The 19,779-nt window shown below is 44.5% G+C and overlaps 2 protein-coding genes across 2 annotated transcripts in view; one reads left to right on the forward strand and one right to left on the reverse strand.

The window, feature by feature from the left end:
• The first annotated feature begins 226 nt into the window (after window positions 1–226).
• Window positions 227–13,828, forward strand: Malsu1 (mitochondrial assembly of ribosomal large subunit 1). The gene is made up of 4 exons (XM_028864173.2): window positions 227–521; window positions 1,773–1,951; window positions 11,087–11,168; window positions 12,635–13,828. Exons 1-4 carry the CDS (start codon window positions 284–286, stop codon window positions 12,829–12,831), a joined length of 696 nt encoding a protein of 231 aa, XP_028720006.1. The 5' UTR covers window positions 227–283; the 3' UTR covers window positions 12,832–13,828.
• The window catches only part of Igf2bp3 (insulin like growth factor 2 mRNA binding protein 3), a 134,380-nt gene continuing 127,960 nt past the window's right edge, over window positions 13,360–19,779 (reverse strand). Inside the window, exons 12-15 of the mRNA XM_028864217.2 lie at window positions 19,127–19,201; window positions 16,606–16,737; window positions 16,072–16,185; window positions 13,360–15,476 (exon numbers count right to left, since the gene is read on the reverse strand). Coding sequence (XP_028720050.2) covers window positions 15,378–15,476; window positions 16,072–16,185; window positions 16,606–16,737; window positions 19,127–19,201 — 420 coding nt within the window. The 3' untranslated portion in view covers window positions 13,360–15,377. The remainder of the gene's footprint in view (window positions 15,477–16,071; window positions 16,186–16,605; window positions 16,738–19,126; window positions 19,202–19,779) is intronic.

The following is a 19,779-nucleotide window of genomic DNA, read 5'->3' on the forward strand; positions in this document are numbered from 1 at the left end:
GGTTTCTCTGTGTAGCTTTGCGCCTTTCCTGGAGCTCACTTGGTAGCCCAGGCTGGCCTCGAACTCACAGAGATCCGCCTGGCTCTGCCTCCCGAGTGCTGGGATTAAAGGCGTGCGCCACCACCGCCCGGCTATCGCTCCCTTTCAACTCCTTAATAAAGAAACTACGCCTGAGCCAATGCGTCCTAATCTCCGCTTTCCGTCATGGCTCCGCCCACACCGTGACGTAGAATCCCGGCGCCGCCCTGAGGGCCCTCCCCCCAGAGACGTCGCAGCTACAGCCATGGGTCCCGGCTGGTCGCCTGCGCGGCGCCTGTGGCCGCTGCTCTGGCGCGGGGTGGTCTCGCAGCGAGCGGGCCCGGCGGTGTCTTCGGCTCCCCGGCTTCCTCGGCTGGCAGAGCGATGGCTTTCGGCGGGGCCCACGACCGGCCTACCCCGGAGGTTGGCGCGCGGCCTGCACCGTGGTCCTCGGCCGGAGGAGCGGAGCGATGGCGAGGCTGGCCCGCAGCCGGGAGCCGCAGGTACGCGGGCAGGACAGCTAGTGGCCCCGTCTGACCCAGGGCGCCCTGAGCTGCTCTGTGCGCTTCGGGGGTGAGCCGCAGAACTTACGCAGAGCTAGGAGGGACTGAGGTGGCTGGCGGAAAGAACGGGAGGTCAGGAGACGTGCGGTCTTCAAAACCCCGGCCCACATGGCTCGGCACACCCGACCCTTGGCATCACGGCCCAGGGTTCTCACCCCTCCTCAGGATCTACCCAGGGTCGTAGGAAATGAATTTTTGAGAGTGTTGGGGAGTGCAGATTCTGAGCAGCCTGGAGCTCCGGCCAGTGTAAGTTCTAAGAGGAGTTGGGGCCCACGTAAGATCCTTGAGTTATTGCCAGCGGCTTTAGACGCATGAGAGAAGGTCAGTAACAACAACATACTGAGAGATAATAGAATATGAGAGGGTGAGCCTTTGATGAACTTCCAGGTCCTTTGGAGTCAGATTTGAACTTAGAAATATTACACATTTATCCACTCAGTATTCGTTTTTTAGAACGAAGTGTCTAAATCTCTAACAAAAAGAAAAAGAAGAAAACCAAGATGTTTGAAAATGAGACCCACTTATGCGGTTAACTCTTACAGATTGGCTCAGCAGCACTTTTCTTTATACCGTTGAGGGCTGTGGACCAGATACTGCTTGAGAACCCACCTGTCTCCCAATTACAGTTCAGTAAGCTTTGTAACATGCCCATGCCCCAGGATATCATCATCTCCCCAAGTCGTGCTGCTGTGTAGCAAGCACCTCTGCTGTATACTGTTCATTTAAGTCCTAAGGGATAGAAGGCATTTGCTACCGCTTCCATTTACTAATAGCAATGGGTGTATGCAGTGTCTGTGTGATATCCGCATTCTGCCTAGAAAAGCTGAGCTGAACTGTACGAAACTGCTGCCCAGCTTCGGTTTTGAGCCGATTTTTGGTTGGTTTTGTTTTGAGTGTATTGGGTATTGGATCCAGGGCCTTGTGCATGCTAGGCAAGTATTCCTCCACTGATCCACATTCTCAGGCTTTTTTGTTGTTTGTTTTAATTTTTTAGACATTGTCTGAGTTGCTCAGGCCAGCTTTGAACTTGGAATCCTCCTGCCTGGTATTCTCCTAATCATTTTGGATATAAATACACTCTTGGAGGAGCAGTGCCACCCTCCAGGAGACCTCTGTGTTGGTCTGCTTCTCTGGATATCTGCAGGTCTGTTTTTTCCTTGGCCATCTGACTCAAGTATTTCTGCATTTCAGATCACATTGGCGCCAAGTTTGACATCGACATGCTGGTTTCACTTCTGAGGCAAGAAAATGCAAGAGACATTTGTGTGATCAAGGTTCCTCCAGAAATGAGATACACAGACTACTTTGTCATCTGTAGTGGGACTTCCAGCCGACACTTACATGCTATGGCCTACTACATTGTGAAGATGGTAGGGTGCTCTCTCTTGTTTTGAACCTTTAACTACAGAATGACGTTAGTACGTTAGGGTGGGAGTAATACTTGGGATGTATTACTCCGTAGCCATGAAAGGTTATGGAGAAAGCCCAGATTTCAGAATTTCTAAGAGTCATTTTCTGGTTTTCCATAGTGAAAGGCTTGGGAACAAGTATTTAGCTCTGTTGAGACCAGGTATTTCTAATTCTTGTCTTTTGTGATGGGAAAAATTAATACCCCGAAACAAGCCACAAGACAGTACACGTCAGAGTGTTCTCGAACAGCACCAGTACGATAGCCTCTATCCACAAGTGGCCATTGACAGCTTTTTAACATTTATTTAAAAGATTTAAATATTTGTATTTTATGCGTATGCCTCGTGTCAGAGGAAAGTGTGTGATCTCCTAGAACTGGAGGTAAAGGAAGCTGTGAGTTGCCATGTAGTTGCCCGGAATTGAGCCCAAGTGCTGTCAACATCTGAGCCAACTCTCCAGCCCTTAAAATCATTTTAAATTAGCCAGGTGTGGTGACCCCATATCTTTAATTCCAGCACTTGGGAGGCAGAGACAAGCAGCTCTCTGAGTTCGAGGCCAGCCTGGTCTACAGAGTGAGTTCCAGGACAGTTAGGACTGTTATGCAGAGAAACCCTGTCTCCAAAAACAAACAAACAAATATTAGATATGTGCCTCTGTGTGAGTATATGCACAGGCCACCAGATGTGGCTGCCAAACAGGTCCTCGGCTAGAGCAGCAAGTGCTCCTAACTGCTGAGCCCTCTCCCCAGTCCAGAAATGGCTATTCAAATGTGGATCAGACTTGGAAACACAGTTCTTCAGTTATACTAGCCACATTTCAGACAGTTTCCACATGTGGCTGTGATTTCTGCCTCAATGGACAGCCATATAAATTTTCATAATTTTCAAAAAGTTGTAGGCAATACTTCTGTTGCTATGGAACAACCATGATCAAAAGCAACTCAGGAAAGGTGTTTTAACAGAGGGACTCTGCTCTCTAGCTGGCTTAATCTACCTTGTTCAGCTACCATAGCCCAGGTCCAGCTGCCAAGGTGTTCTCCAAATCCTCTGCAGTATTGGGAAGGTAAAAGTGAAATATAGGTGTCCTTGCTCGGTGAATTCCCAGGTGTAAAAGGAGGAGAATGTGTTTTCCAATTGAATGTGATTCAGAACAGAAGAAGTACATATACAGCAGCTTCTGGCAGATGTGGCTCCATTCTTCAGGGAAATAGACCACTCTTGTTAAAAATGGGTCAAGGAAAAGGCAGTTAAGAACAACTGAGGATGCTTAGAAAAGGCTTATAAAATAAAAATGTGTTGGAAAGCAGACCTGGATATGCTTTATATAATAGAGGAGGATTTATTTTATTTATTTATTTTTTGAGACAGGGTTTCACTGTGTAGCCCTGGTTGTCCTGGAACTCACTCTGTAGACCAGGCTGGCCTTGAACTCAGAGAGATCCATCTGCCTCTGCCTCCTAAATGCTGGGACTAAAGGCATGCAACACCACCACCACCACCACCACCACCACCACCACCACCACCACCACCCAACTGAGAACTGAAATTCTTGCCCATTAGACGATAACTCCCTATTCTCTCTTCTTGTGTAACTACATTCTACTTTCCTTCTCTCTCTCTCTCTCTCTCTCTCTTTCTCTCTCTCTTTCTTCGAGACAGGGTTTCTCTGTGCAGCTTTGGAGCCTGTCCTGGAATTCACTCTGTAGACCAGGGTGGCCTCGAACTCACAGAGATCTGCCTGCCTCTGCCTCCCAAGGTGTGCGCCACCACCCCGGCCGGGCCTTTGTCTCTTAAGAATTTGACTTTTATGCCCAAGAGTGGTATGGCTGGATCTTGAGGTAGATCGAGTCCCAATTTTCTGAGAAACCGCCATACTGATTTCCACAGTGGTTGTACAAGTTTACATTCCCACCAACAGTGGAGGAGTGTTCCCTTTGCTCCACATCCTCTCCAACATTGACTGTCATTGGTGTTTTTGATCGTAGCCATTCTGACAGGTGTAAGGTGGTATCTCAGAGTCGTTTTGATTTGCATTTCTCTGATGATTAAGGATGTTGAGCATTTCTTTTAAATGTCTTTCAACCATTTGTGATTCTTTTGAGCATTCTCTATTTAGCTCTTTAGCCCATTTTTTAAATTGGATTGTTCAGTATTTTGATGTCTAGTTTCTTGAGTTCTTTATATACTTTGGAGATCAGTCCTCTATCAGATGTGGGGTTGTGAAGATCTTTTCCCATTCTGTAGGCTGTCTTTTTGTCTTATTGACCGTGTCTTTTGCCCTATACAAGCTTCTCAGTTTCAAGAGGTCGCATTTATTAATTGTGCACAGTGTCTGTGCTGCTGGTGTTACATTTAGGAAGTGATCTCCTGTGCCATTGGGCATCTACCCAAGGAATGCTCAATCATACCACAAAGATACATGCTCAGCTATGTTCATAGCAGCACTATTTGTAATAACCAGAACCTGAAAACAACCTAGATGCCTGTCAACTGAAGGATGGATTAAGAAAATGTGGTACATATACACAATGGAGTACTACTCAGCAGAGAAAAACAATGATAGCATGAAATTTGCAGGCAAATGGATGAACTAGAAAATATCAGCCTGAGTGAGGTAACCCAAACCCAGAAGGACAAACATGGTATGTACTCACTCATAAGTGGATTCTAGATATAAAGCAAAGATCAGACTACAACCCACAGAACCAGGGAGGCTACATAGCAGGGGGGACCCTAGGATGGCTGTGGCTTATAATAAGTTTTGGTTTTACTCAATTACTGTGCAAGCCTCAGTGAAACATTTCACTATTAGGATAAGAATTTATACTGTATCAAGCTGATAACAGAAAAATAAATAAAAATGAAAAATATTGACTTTTAGTTTCTTTTCTTTTTTTTTTTTTTTGGTTTTTCGAGACAGGGTTTCTCTGTGTAGCTTTGCGCCTTTCCTGGAACTCACTTGGTAGCCCAGGCTGGCCTCGAACTCACAGAGATCCACCTGGCTCTGCCTCCCGAGTGCTGGGATTAAAGGCGTGCGCCACCACCGCCCGGCCGACTTTTAGTTTCTTACAAGTAGAATCACATAGCATTTGGCCTTTTATGACTAGTTTATATCACTCAAGTTGTATTGTCAAGGTAAGTGCCAGGTTTTGTTTTGTTTTTCCTTGTTCAGTGATGGGATTGATCCAATGACCTTTGAGTCCTAGTGATCTGCCTTGGAGCTACACCTCAGACCACTTCTTCCTTTCAAAAGTTGAGTTACATCCTACTTTGTGTGTATGTGTGTGTGTGTGTGTGTGTGTGTGTGTGTGTATGTATGTATGTATACATACTTACCTTCTTGGTTATTTATTCACCCAGTGATGGACACTTAGGTTGTGCCCAGCTTTTGGCCATTGTGACTTACTTTAAATATGAGCATAGAACTATCTAGTCACGTTCTTGGTTTTAATTATTTTGGGTGTACACCTAGAGGTGTAATATTTAAATCATATCATCATTCTGTTTTTAACTTTTTTAAATTAAAAAAATTTTTTTTAAAGATTTATTTATTTATTATGTATACAGCATGTATGACTGCAGGCCAGAAGAGGGCACCAGATCTCATTACAGATGGTTGTGAGCCACCATGTGGTTGCTGGGAATTGAACTCAGGACCTCTGGAAGAGCAGTCAGTGCTCTTAACCTCTGAGCCATCTCCCCAGCCCCTAAAGTAAAATTTATTATCATTAACTTGTGAATAATAAACATCACGATAATGGGATTATGTCGCTAGCAATCCACAGAGTCTGCTTAATGATCAAAGAAATCTATTTGGGGGTTAACTCACAAGACAGAATAAAGGAATTTGTCATAGGATCCTGCAAGAGTGAGGCATGGTCCAATGCTGTACTCTGGCAAGCTCTGCCCCCCCATCCCCACCAGCTGCCACACTCCAGGGACATGTACCTCAAGGTCATAAGCAGGTGTAACAGTTACCTGCTACCGTGAGGGGTGGTGCTTCAGGGCCTGACGCAAACAGCTCCCTTCATAGTGAAATTAACCAACGTCTTTTATTTCCATGTACCCTAATCTGTTGAATTTGGTGCTAGTTCCTGTCCAGTTGTCCAGTTGATGTTCCTTTCAGAAATTCTTGCCTACCCCTATGTTTTTCTTTTAAAAGTTCCAGTGTTTCCTGTTGAAATGAAAGCTTTGGATCCACAAGTTCAGTTGATATTTGTAGAAGGTGCAAGATCGCAGTCTAATCTAATTCTTCTGTACGTAGATGTCCAGTTTCATCAGCACCGTTCATTGAATCAGCTTTCCCCATCTGTTTGTATCTCTCTTGAAATTAAGTAGACACAGCAGAGTTGTTTCTGGGTCCTCTCTGTCCCATTGGTCTGCAAATGTACTTAATGTAATTTTCTTAGACTTTTAAGTCTTTATGTGTCAGAGTTCGCTAGCGTGTATGTGTGTGCAGCGCTTATGTGCCTAGTGCCCTTGGAGGTCAGAAGATGGTGTTTGACCCCCTGGAACTGGAGTTACCAATGGTTATGAGCTACCGTGTAGGTGCTGGGAACTGAACTCAGGGCCTTCAAAAGCAGTACATGCTCTTAACTACAGGGCCAACTCTCTAGCCCCTACTTGTCTGTTTTTCTACCTGTGACAGGCTGTCTTTATCACATTAACTCTGGTATAGCTTGAGGTCAGCATTATTCTTACTTCTTAGGATTGCTTTGGCTGTTTGTAGCCTTTTGGTCCACATAAATCCTTTGTTTTTCTTAAACCTGTGAAATATGACACTGGAATTTTGGTAGGTGTTGGATTAAATTAGTAAATTAATTCAGGCAGTAAAGCTGTTTTCACACTTCTGCCAATCCAGGAGCAGATGTCTTTCCTTCTGAGTGTCTTCTGTGATTTTCAGTGTCCTGAAGTTTCTGTTGTAGAGCTCTTCCTCTTCTGTGGAGTGATAAATTCCTAATTATTTAATGTTTTTTGTTTTGATTTTGTTTTGATTTTGAGACAGGGTTTCTCTGTGTAGCCCTGGCTATCCTGGATCTCACTCTGTAGACTAGGCTGGCATCAAACTCACAGTGATCTGCCCACCTCTGCCTCTGCCTCCTGAGTGCTGAGATTAAAGGCACCTGGCTTAGTTTTTTTTTCTTTTTTTGTTTTTGTTTTGTTTTTTAATTTATTTAACTTTATTTTATGTGCATTGGTGTGAGTGTCAGATTCTCTAGAACTGGAGTTACAGACAGTTATGAGCTGCCATGTGTGTACTGGGAATTGAACCCAGGTCCTCTGGAAGAGCAGCCAGTGCTCTTAACCTCTCAGCCATTTCTCCAGTCTAGCTTAGTTATTTTTAATGGGATGTTTTCTGTGGATGTATCCAACAGTCTTATTAAATAAGAAACACAGAAACAATGTAAAAGAGAAAGCCGAGAGGTCAGAGCTCAGAGCTAAAATCTCACCCTTCCTCCTGCGGTGTCCCAGCTTCCTGAAAGAGAGCTATATCCTGTCTGTTTGTCTATTTATAGTATTTTGTTCTGCCTTCTCATTGGTTGTAAACCCAAACACGTGACTGCCTCGTCACTGTCTGAATGTACAGCCCCCTAGGTCTTAAAGTCATATGTCTCCAATGCTGGCTGTATCCCTGAACACACAGAGATCTATGGGATTAAAGGCGTGTGCCACCACCGCCACACTCTTGCTATGGCTCTAATAGCTCTGACCCCCGGGCAACTTTATTTATTAACATACAATCAAAATCACATTTCAGTACAATTAGATTACCACCACAGTTTTTCCTAGTTGTTTTCTCTGAGAGTACACTGTTGGTATATATGAAGGTGATTAAAGATATGTGTGTGTATATAGTTGCTTTCTGAGTAAATTGTTGGTATATATGAAGGTGATTAAAGGTGTGAGTGTGTGTATGTATATACAACTACTTTCTCTGAGAGTACACTGTTGGTATATATGAAGGTGATTAAAGATGTATGTGTGTGTATACAGTTGCTTTCTCAGTACATTGTTGGTATATAGGAAGGTAATTAAAGATGTGTGTACGGATTGACTGTATTCTGCAGCTTGAAGTTTCATTAGGCTTGAGAGTTTTCTAGCAGACTCTAAGGTCTTCTATGTAGTCATGTTTGCCTCTTTTTAGGGGGTTGGTTTGCCTTTTTTTTTTGAGACAAGGTTTCAACTGTGAGGCCTCCTGAGTGCTGGGATTAAAGGTGAGTACCATCACACCCAATTTTCCTGCAAAGTTAGTCTTTTTTTTCTTTTTGGTTTTTCAAGACAGGGTTTCTCTGTGTATGGCTGTACTGGGACTTATTCTGTAGACCAGGCTGGCTTCAAACTCAGAGATCTGCCTGACTCTGCCTCCAAGTGCTGGGGTTAAGGCATGGGACAGCACATCTGGCCCGGTCCTATTTTATCGCTTAGGTCTTTTTCTTACCTAATTGCTACAGCTGAGACTTAGAGTATTTTGAGTGAGTTTTAATAAAGTTTTCTACGTGGATATCAGATTTTCTCAGCACTGTTTCTTCAGCCTCTCTCCATTTTCCCACTGAATGGTCTCAGCACTTGAGTATCATTTGACCATGATATCATAGGAGGGTTTATTTCTGGACTCTATTATTGGTTTGTGTGTCTAACTATATGCTCATACTATACTCACCAGTTTGTTTTGTATTAAATTTTGAGGTAGTGGTGCTTTTTTGTTCTAGGGATGAACTTGGGTCTTTAAGCACCTTAAACACTCATTCAGTCAGGCCTCTACCCCAGTAGGAAGTTTTAAAATCTGAGTATGTCAGACCATGGACTTTATTTACTGTTTAGTGTTCCCAGAGATTCCATCTCCATGTGGTGGTGGATTCTGTCTCTTTAAAATACATCCTCGGATTTGGAAGGGGATCACATTGAGTCTGGAAGTCACTTTGAGAAGTATTGGTGTATGTAAGGGTTTGAATGAGAACTGTCTCTCAAAGCTGGGCGGTGGTGGCACACACCTTTAATCCCAGCACTGGGAGGCAGAGCCAGGCGGATCTCTGTGAGTTCGAGGCCAGCCTGGGCTACAGAGTGAGATCCGGGACAGATACCAAAACTACACAGAGAAGCCCTGTCTCAAGAAAACAAAAATAAAACAAAAAGGGTTTAGAGAAATGTTGGCTCAGATATATTTTATTCTTTTTGAAATTGTTTTTTTTCCCCCTCCAAGTTGGATGCTCTTCTTTCTTTCATTTAATTGTTCTGGCTAGAACTTCCAATCAAAGCGGACATCCTTGTCTTGTGTCTAGGTCGTCTACATTCTCACTTTCTTGTTCTTTACAGTATATATATGTGGCTGTTGAGCTGCAGTCAGGACTTCAGTACATGGGTCTGCATCTCCAAGTTCCCCCAGTAGTGCGTTTGCTGTATCCCCAAGTTCATGTTCATGTCTCCATGTCTGTCTGTCTCTTCTCTAACCACAGTAGCTCGAGCACACTGATAAAGTCTGCAGATCTGTAGGTTTTCCTTCTGTTGATTTCTAGTTTCATTGTCACTATGAGAACATATTCTATGTGACTAAAAAAATATATTAAGCTGGGTGTAGTGTTGCAGGCCTTTAATCCCAGCACTTAGGAGGCAGAGGCAAGCAGATCTCTTGAGTTTGAGGCCAGCCAGAGCTAGTGAGACCCTGTCTCAAAAAATAATTTTTAAAAGTTACTTATTTGTGGTCTGGTTAATATGTGTTGCCACAGACCATTCCTGGTATACCCAGAAAAGTATTCCTCAGTTGTGACGTAGAGTGATCTGTTTAGTGGATCTAAATGATAGCATTGATCAAGTCCCTTATGAATGTATTTGCTCTATCCAGTATTGAAAGTAGGCTAATTGAACACTCTTTCTCTCTCTCTCTCTCTCTCTCTCTCTCTCTCTCTCTCTCTCTCTCTCTCTCTCTCTCTCTCACACACACACACACACACACACGTTCAATCTTGTGGTATTTGACCCCCATAGACTATTTAAGGCAGGCTTCCTGTATGGCCAGACTAGCTTCCATCTTGTGGTGATCCCCTTTCCCCAGCCTTTCAGGTGCTGTGATTGCCAACATAAACCCCCACTCAGCTGGCCTTTGGAATTATGTTCATGTGGAGGCCAGCGGTCATCTAGTTTCTTCCTCTCTTCTCTCAAAGTTACTTTTTGAGACAGTCTCACTGAACTTGAGGGTTGCTGATTCAGCCTGACTAGCCCCTAAGATCTGCCTGGAGTTACAGGTGCACACTACTAGACTCTTTATTATTTGTTTATTTTTTGAGGAGGGGGGGTGGTTCAAGACAGGGTTTCTCCTGTACCCCTGGCTGTCCTGGACTCGATCTGTAGACTAGGCTGGTCTCAAACTCAGATCTGCCTGGCTCTGCCTCCGAGTGCTGGGATTAAAGGTGTGTAACACTACCATCCAGCTATACTCCGCTTTTTATGTGGATGCTGTGGATGGCGGTTCTGAGGCCAGCTAGGGCTACAAAGCACGACCCTCTCCAAACAGTGGAGAGGGGTTGGGAAGATGACTTGCTGAGTCAAGTGCTTGCTATTAAAAAGCCTCCTTTGTTTTGAATTAAGGGTGTGTAGTCACAGTCAGCCGCCTTTGTCTTTAGAATGTCCCCGTGTCTCTCATAGTTCTCTGCTGGTATTCCTGACAGGTGAGCGCTGACTGTCCATAGTTCTTTGGGGAAAACACATGAGACGCTTATCATATATCCTGAGCTTGTGTGGAGTCAGCACTGAGACTACCCTTCAACAGGAAAGTGGTGTCTGCTTGTCCCGAGAGCGAGGGCAGCTGAGTGGGCACATGTGGTAGGAACCAGACAGCACCTCGGGTACTTTCGTGGATGAGTGAGGTGGCCTGTGTGGAACAACCTGGGCCATTTGAGTCCAGAGAAAGAGAGCCCAGGAGAAGACTTGCGGAGAAAATTCTTTTCTCTAAATTATGAATCACGGGGCAATCATAATTGCCTATGATGGCTGTGAGAAATGAATTAGCTAGTCCCCAAATTCAGTTCAAGAAAACTCACTAGGTCTTAAGTAGACACAGAGACTCTCTCCTAAATGTATGGCCTGCTTTTCCCCCCCTAGTATAAACACCTAAAATGTAGAAGTGATCCGCATGTCAAGATTGAAGGGAAGGACACGGATGACTGGCTATGTGTGGATTTTGGTAAGTTACTATTGCACAGTTTACAAATAAATACCCATTATTTAAACTACAAAAAGATAGAAATAAAATTGCTGTGTGCATATTAATGTAAGATTTTTGAAATGTGTTTCAAGTAACAAAGTTTGATTTAATTATAGCTCAGGTGGTGGTATTCACATGTGAAAGCTTTGCCTAACCAAAGTACTCTGGATATACACTCTTAGTAGAAAACATACTATATGCCTTATAGTATAAGGCGCCACAGAGGTGAGTGACAGGTATATTACTATACCAGTTTCAAAACACCTCCCAGCCAGATCTGTACTAAGGGAAAACAGTAGCTGTATGCTTACTTGGGGGCCAGGAGGCAGGTGTTTGAGATTTTAGCCTACTTGTAAGCTGCCATGGTTAGTTAGGGTCACTATTGCTGTGCTGAAACACCATGACCAAACGCAACTTGGGGAGAAAAGGATTTGTCTCACACTTCCATATAACAGTTGGTCATTGAAAATCCATTCGGGCAAGAAGGAACATAGAGGCAGGAACTGATGAAGAGACCATGGAGGGGAGCTGCTTTACTGGCTTACTCATGGCTTGCTGAGTCTGCTTTCTTATAGAACCCAGGACTACCAGTCCAGAGACGGCATCACAGCATACATAAATCACTAATTAAAGGCCCTATTGGCTTGCCTGCTTATAGCCCAATCTTCTTGAGACGTTTTCTCAACTGAGGTTCCCTCTTCCCAGATGACCATAGCTTGTGTCAAGTTGACGTGAAACTAGCCAGCTCACAAGCTAACAATTGTCTTTCCAATTTCACGAACACAAGACCATTGTGAAAAGGCGGTGTGTTTCTTGCAGCAGAGGTGGAGGCCAGCATCATAAACTGTGCGGCCAGAGAACGTGTACACCAAGTCTTCTGTGGAAGAAGCCAGCCCACTTGCTGTGCTGTGAGACCGCAAGGCCCTAAACCAGGGCTTCTCGGCTTTGTCACATTCATGTTTTGGTCAAATGTTTTTGCTGTGAGCTTGGGGAACATCTTGAATACTGCAGAACAGGATGCTTATCAGCAGTAGCCACTCCGCTCTCTCCAGTTAGGACAGTCATAGCTGTCTATAGACAATGAAGCATCGCTGTGAGCAGAGCTGTCCTTTGTCCCGCAGGCAAGCCCTATCTGATAGAACTGTTGTCTTTGAAACCTCCTTTGCTCTCGGGATGTGCAGAAAAGTAAAATCTGGGAGACAGTTGTTGAGGGTATGACCAGAGGAACCTGGCACACCAACTTACATTCCCTTGGATAAGGTTAACAACGGTCATTGACCTCATTATTCCCATGCTTAGTGGCGGATATGCTAACAAAGGCACAGCATCACATTGCAGGAAGGGGGTGGATCATTTGCCCAGAAGTCCAAGGTGAAGGACAGATGCATTGATAAAATATAAGCAAATGAATCTTCTTCATTGTAATTTTTATCTGTTCCTCATAGGCAGTATGGTGATCCATTTGATGCTTCCAGAAACCAGAGAAACCTATGAATTAGAGAAACTATGGACTCTACGTTCTTTTGATGACCAGTTAGCTCAGATAGCAGCTGAGACATTACCTGAAGACTTCATTCTTGGACTAGAAGATGACACCTTATCCCTGACTCCAGTGGAGTTCAATGTGAATGAAACAGAGTGATGCCTTTCATCCCTTAGGTGTGACTGAGCCATCTGCAGGTGCAGGTCTTAGCCCTGTCCTCTTGGGCACTGCAAGTTTTGTCTACCTCTTGGACATTCATGCTGATGACGGCCATGCAGAGAGACTAGGTAAAGGAGCTCACAGACCAAGAACCAGTATTCAGTTCCAGTTCTTCAGTACACTGCCTTTACTTTTGAGATCCTACTAGGGTTACTAGCACTGATTGCCAAGATTAACTTAAGTTCTCTGTTCAGATTATTAAATTTGTTTAAATGTAAATCTTATTTACCATGGAATACTCCAAGTGGCAGAAGAAAGAAGAATATTTAGATGGTTAGGAAAAGCCATGCAAATCTGTAGCTATTAGTTCATATTAAATAGGATAATCAAGGTTCACCTTAATGTACCAGGGGCTGCTGAAGAAACAAAAAAACCAACAACTTCCTGGTAGATCGCTGCCTAGTGTAAGATACATATCGTAGGAACGAATTCAAGAACACTCAACTGAGAACATACTACAAAAAGCTGTGGCTTATGATGAAGACTTTATTCTGCATCAAGGTACCTGGAAAACAAAGCTGCATTTGGGGCACATTATAGATGAGAAATGATCCGTATATGGTGAATACAAACTCAGGTATAGAATTACTTAGTGCCAGGTACTCCAGACTACTAATGCTTAAGTGAAAGTAAAACATGATTTGCCACTTTAAAAGGCGAGACGTGAAACATGGCAGAATTGAAACCAGCAGATAGATATAAATGTAGCACCTGTAAGTTTAAAAAAAAAAAAAATACTGGAAAAGCCAGATATTGAGGAAGAGTTCTGGCCTTGAACACATCTCTCCTGAAATCAAAGCAGGAGAAAAGGTCACTTTTTTTTTTTTTTAAAGCAGTTTAAATCCATCATATGGAAAAAATATGAATGCTAGATGAATTCAGTTGTACAAGGGGCACTTTTTGGTTAAAACTACAAAATAAACTGGTTTTATGAAAATGTTTAGGAAAACATTTCAGATCACTTTTATAATGTCTAAATGATGCTGATATTCAGAAAAACTTAAAAGCATGTAGAAGTTAATCTTGAAACACAAATGAGGCAAAATGATTTTTGAAGGGTTACATGATGCCCTCAAGGCCAGTGGGCTATGACTGTAAGCACCTTATGAACAAAGTAACAATTTCAGAGAGCAGCATGGCCTTGAGGACCACCCACAAGTGTCCATACAGGTTTGCTCCAACCGTCAGACGCTCCACAGTCCTCTTCCCAGAACCATTTGCTGCACTCCCTACCTGGACGTCCTATCAGGGGAGCAGGGCAGGCAGAAACCTGTTACAGTCCTTGGAGTAGTTTCGGTGGACTGACTGCCCCTGCTTCAAAAACATCTTCCACGTAGCTTCGTCAGGCTCGTGACGGTGCCGGCACCAGGAGACAGAAGAGCCTGTAGTTGCCTTCACGGTCACACCTGACCCCCTGACCCCCCCAAGCATCACCTGATCTCAAGTGTGTTCGTAAGCTGATTTTGTGTAGATTCTGCATTCCGTCACTGACATGCTTTGTCAATAGTGTATGACGGAGCACAAAGCATTTATGCATTCACGCACATAGCCAAGCAAATCCCAAGTCTTCTGAAGCTCTTTAAACTAGCCGTTCCAAAACCTGCCACCGCTCTGCTGTTGGTCCCAGCAACCTTCCCAACTAGAAACAAAGGAGCACATGAGTTGGCTGCTCTCCGAGAACAGGCACTGCTCTGCATCTTTGAACATCATCGGACTTTCCAACTACTGTCAAAAGGCTCAAAAAATGCAAAATTCATTCTCCAACTTTACTGTCACCAGCCAGACGTAAAATTCCTCTCTCAATTATTTGCCTATCAGCTGATAACTGTTAAATTTTATTTTTTTTAAAAAACGGTTGGAGTTTCTTTATAAAGTATATAAAATTTTCAAAAAAGAAATAATTTTGCTTTTAACTGTATTACTGAGTACCTGAGGTAGTTGAGTAAAAATGCACGCTTAATACCCCGCCAACAGCGGTCAGCACTTCCCTTAGGTTATCCTCGTTAGTGTTAGAGAAACAGAAAACACAGTTCTACTCTAATGGCTTAACATCATGTTCCTGTGGTAATTCTACTTGGATCCAATTTCGACAATTGGACTTAGGAACGATCTATTTTTTCTGATTTATTTGATGAATTTAGTGAATGTACCATTTATGCCAATTTCTGGCATTATGGAGGATGTTAAAAATTAGCACGTTTGTGAGACTTTGATATCACAAGGGAAGTGCGGAGTTCTCTTTCCCTACCCCCACTTTTTTTTTTCTTTTTCTTTTTTTTTTTTTTTTAAAGCTGGGTGTCATACATTTCAGAGAGCATAAAGTATACATTCTCACAGAGACAGGAGTTCATGTTGCCTGGTCCTCAGAACAACCGGCTAGGGAAATACTCGCGCATGTGATTCTGGATGGGTCAGACCCGTCTGTTGGTTAAGCAAATCTGTCTTTGGTTTGGCATCTGCCTCTGTGGTGGCTGTCTCCGGAGCCCTTACTTCCGCCTTGACTGAGGGGGTCCGCTCTGCAGGGCCTTCTGCTGCTGGTGCTGCTTCACCTGATTCAGAATTTCCTGAATTTTCCTCTGGGCAACCTACAAAAGACAGACTTCATAGCGTCTACGAGTCCAAAGTTAACTCTTTCAAAGCATCAAGTTGAACTACTCACCAGTGGGCTGGCCGAAAGAAAACTAGATGTGCCAAGCACAGTCAGGCACAGTGGTGCCTGAGGACAGAGGCTGAGCTATGGGGACCTCTGGAGCCTAGGAGTTCAAGGCCACCTGGGGAACAGCAGGAACAGCATACTCTGACACCCCTACCCAACACTTTGAACCCTAAGCATCCAAGAAGTTCACTCACACACACACACACACACACACACACACACACACACACACACACACACACACACACGGAATGGAAGGCCCTATGACAGAGCTTAAGAACTTGTCATTTGAGGGGCTGGAGAGATGGCTCAGTGGTTAAGAGCACTGACTGCTCTTCCAGAGGTCCTGAGTTCAATTCTCAGCAACCACATGGTGGCTCACAACCATCTGTAATGAGATCTGGTGACCTCTTCTGGCCTGCAGTCATACATGTTGTATACATAATAAATAAATATTAAAAAAAAAAAAAAAAACCCACAACTTTAAAAAACAAAAAGAACTTGTCATTTGAGAAGCCACTCGCCTGGCAGGCATAGAAGTGGCCAGTTATCTTGACAACAACTTGGTTATTCTCATCAGGTGTCTGGTCACGGGGGACGACAACTTCAGCACTTGATAAATTCTGGAGTTCATTCACCTGAAATAGATAAAACCCTATTACTAATCGTTAAAAGCTTATTTCCAAGCAATTACTATATGCCAGACACAGTTCACTTCACCCATTAACAGTCCTCTGAGCTACAGTCCCATTTTAACATGACTAGAACCAAGATCCGGCCAAAGAAATCCAGTGCGTGCTCTGTGCTACTCCAAAGTTATAAATCTGGAAGACTTAGTTGAGACTAAACTAGTTAGGGTCTATAGAATAAAAAGCTGAGGTTCTATGCATCAGATAATGCTAGACTCCCCTTGCAAGTCCCTGGTCTGAAATAGGCAGACGTCTCACTAGCAGGTCATAGTCACAAGGGAACTTCCCCAAACCCTGGCCAAGATGGCCTCACTTGTGTCAACTAGCCAGAGCTCCTCCAGCGTGGTGTGGCTCTTGCTGGGTACTTGCCGTTTTGCCTCCTTTCCCAATAACTCTGCCAGCAGCAAAGGACGGCACTCTGATGTGAGCTTCAAGCTTCACCTCTTCTTTAGGACTAACGAAGTTTTCTTCTTTAATTTTCCCATAAATTCTTCCCTGAGCCTACAGACGACAATACAGCCCATCAGTGTCATTCACACTTGAAACAAAAGGTCAGTTAACTTTGAAGACAGCCTAAATCAGCCTGGGATACACATCCATTGCAGTGGTGCATCAGCATCTGGAATGAAGACCAACAGTAGCAGGACAGACAGCAGCTGTCTTTCCTAGGCAAGGCTAATGAGTCACCAGGGAGCAGAGTACAGCGATACACTGCAATGACGTCATTGTGAGACCCATCCTGCACACCAACTAAAAGGAATAAGCTGCGTTCTGCTGAAAATACATTTTTCTTGAGCAAAAGAAACTAGGAAAAAACTACGTAGCCAGGGACCCCAGGCTCACAAAGAGCCAAGCCCATGTCTAAAGGGGACAGACACCAGCCCGAACAGCTCTTCCTCTGCTGCTTTCCCCTTTCGGAGGCTCCAGTGCTGGCCACGACAGATAACGTGGTAGTCTCGGCACTTGGGAGGCTGAGGAGCATCACTGCAAACTGAGGCCAGCTTTGGCTACAGAGTGAGATCCTGCCCCCCCCATCAGCCCCCAAATAGATGCTATATTACATGGTTGTGTAACTGTTAATGTGTTTTTGTACACTTCAAAGGAGAAAGAGGTCTATGTTGGGAGGTCAGGCTAATCTGACAAGCTGCTAAGCCGAACCTTCAAAACCCAAACAGCCATACACTCGGGGGTGCAGAGATGCTAAGCTCATTTGAGGGGATCAGAGAAAGACAAAATTCACTTCCATGCTCCTCCATCCCATTCATTTTATTTTTATTTTGGGGGCTGGGGAAGATAGCTCAGCAGTTAGGAGAAATGGATGTTCTTCCAGAGGATCCAGGTTCAATTCCCAGCACCTACATGATAGTTAACAATCTCTGTAACTACAGTTCCAGGGATCTGATGCCATATCCTGGTCTATGAGCATATACCTGATACACAGACATACTTACAGGTAAAACACTCATATATAAAATAAAATGAATAAAATCTATAAAAAAATTTAAAATCTATTTGTATATGTATGAATGGTTTGTCTACATGCATGTCTGTACCATATGTGCGTGCATGTGTGGTGGGTATCAGGCCTATGGTTTCTCACAGGCTAGAAACTATCACACTCAGCTCAGTTCTTAACATTTCCACTTTACGACACGAACTGACGGACCACGGGGCTGCCGGGAGGGCTAAACTTCACCTTGATGCCTAAGCAGTAGCCACTCATCATATCTGTGTGTTCTGTTCTCTCTAAGGATGGGAAAGCAGCTGTGGATTTTCCTTGACTCGATTCTTTGATGGCTAAAACAGAGAAGAGGGTCCGGGATTCAGGTCAAGGCAGGGCACTTGCACAGCCAGGCTCTGGGTTAGTCCTTCCCAGCTAGGACGGCGAGTGAGCTGCAGGCAGGCTAACGGTGCGTGCAGACAGCAGAGACAGGCTGAGCGTGAATGCTGTTAGTGGACACAGGACCAAGACACGGGTGTTGGGCTGCTGAGGTGGCTGAGCAGGAAAAGTGCCTGTCACTGAGTCCAGCACCCACATGGTGGGAGAAGGCGGACTCACAAGTGAGCCTCTGACCTCTGCATACATGCCATGATGTGTATGCTTTCCGTAAATAAATACAGGTAACTTAAAAAAGGACGTAGGTGTTGAATTAATGAGTAGAATTTAGCCGCTGCCTAGGACAAGGTGCCCCACACTGACCGTTCGTTCACTAGACTGAAGGCACCTGTGGCTGTAGTGGCCTCCCTGATGGGCTCAGAGTTGGGATCACCAGGCCCAGCACGTGGGACTGTGCTACTGTGTCAGGCGCTAGTCTAAGCACTGTGTATGTTGCTTATACCTTACAGCTAGGAGAGAGGTGCTTCTGTCCGATCTACAGAAGAGGAACTGGGAGACCGGTAACTTGTCTAAGGACACACAAATGGGAAATGACCAAACTAGGATTTGAAATGAGGATCTAGCTGTCGAGTTGTCTCCTCCTCAGAATACATGGAAGTTTTGCCAGCTCCAAAGGACCCCAGATACTGATAAACGTGCAGTAGTTCAAGCCAGGCCACATGCCATCATAACTCCAGCCTTCCTAACTAAGATCCTAGGACAGTGAGGGCCAAGAGCAAAGGGCCTGCTGTGAGGGCTGCGGGGCCACTAAAGGTTAGAGCATCTCCAGACAGAAGGGGTGTAGAGAGCAGGTTTACAGGGCTCGATGAAGTCCCACCATGTCAACAGTGACAGTAACCAACACCAGACAGAACTAAAGGCGCCGGGTTTATGTTTGTGATAGAATTCTGGCATGGCGCCACCCTGATCTTTAGGATTCCCACTGATGCCGGGGCTGGAGAAGGCAGCAGCATCTTGCTCCCTCTGGGTACCTGTGCCCTCCACAGCACATACCTTGAACTGAGCTTCTGGTGGTCCAGTGATAATCACCATCCTCACTTTCGCATCCGGTGCTTCGGCTGGAGCGATCTGTAACAGACCCATCACCAGCCAGTTATGATACTTTCTGGTGTCATTGACACACCTTAGGCCCACCAGCCTGACATCTGCACATGACTGACTGAGCTGTGGAATTAAATGCCTTCTGGAAAGGAATTATGGAGAGGCTGTGATTAATACGGGCCAGTTAGATACAGCACACTATTTACTGAATACTTAAATGGTGCCTGACTCTAATGTAAGACTGCATGTACCATCACTGAGCCAACCCATACCTCATCTAGCTGAAGAATGATCACTTTTCAATGGGAGCACTGAAGGCTGAGGGCAATAAGGGACCTGGCCCATCACTGTATAGGTAACAGCCTTGAGAGGGCTGGGTGTGCCCACTGCCTGGCTCCCAGTAGCAATTCCACTGGTACATGAAGTGTGCTAACATATTAAGAGCTCTGGACTGCTAAGTTGTGAGGACTACATCCATGGCATCTCCTTAGCTGTCAGAGGAAAGGGGAGTGCTGTCTAGGAAGCTGCGCTTCTCAAACTTAAAATGAGGGATTGTTGAATTATTTGTATACTCTTGTTGCTGAGATTATTAGTAAATTGCTCCC

This window comes from Peromyscus leucopus, chromosome 3 (assembly GCF_004664715.2).
Source record: "Peromyscus leucopus breed LL Stock chromosome 3, UCI_PerLeu_2.1, whole genome shotgun sequence".
Lineage (NCBI taxonomy): Eukaryota > Metazoa > Chordata > Mammalia > Rodentia > Cricetidae > Peromyscus > Peromyscus leucopus.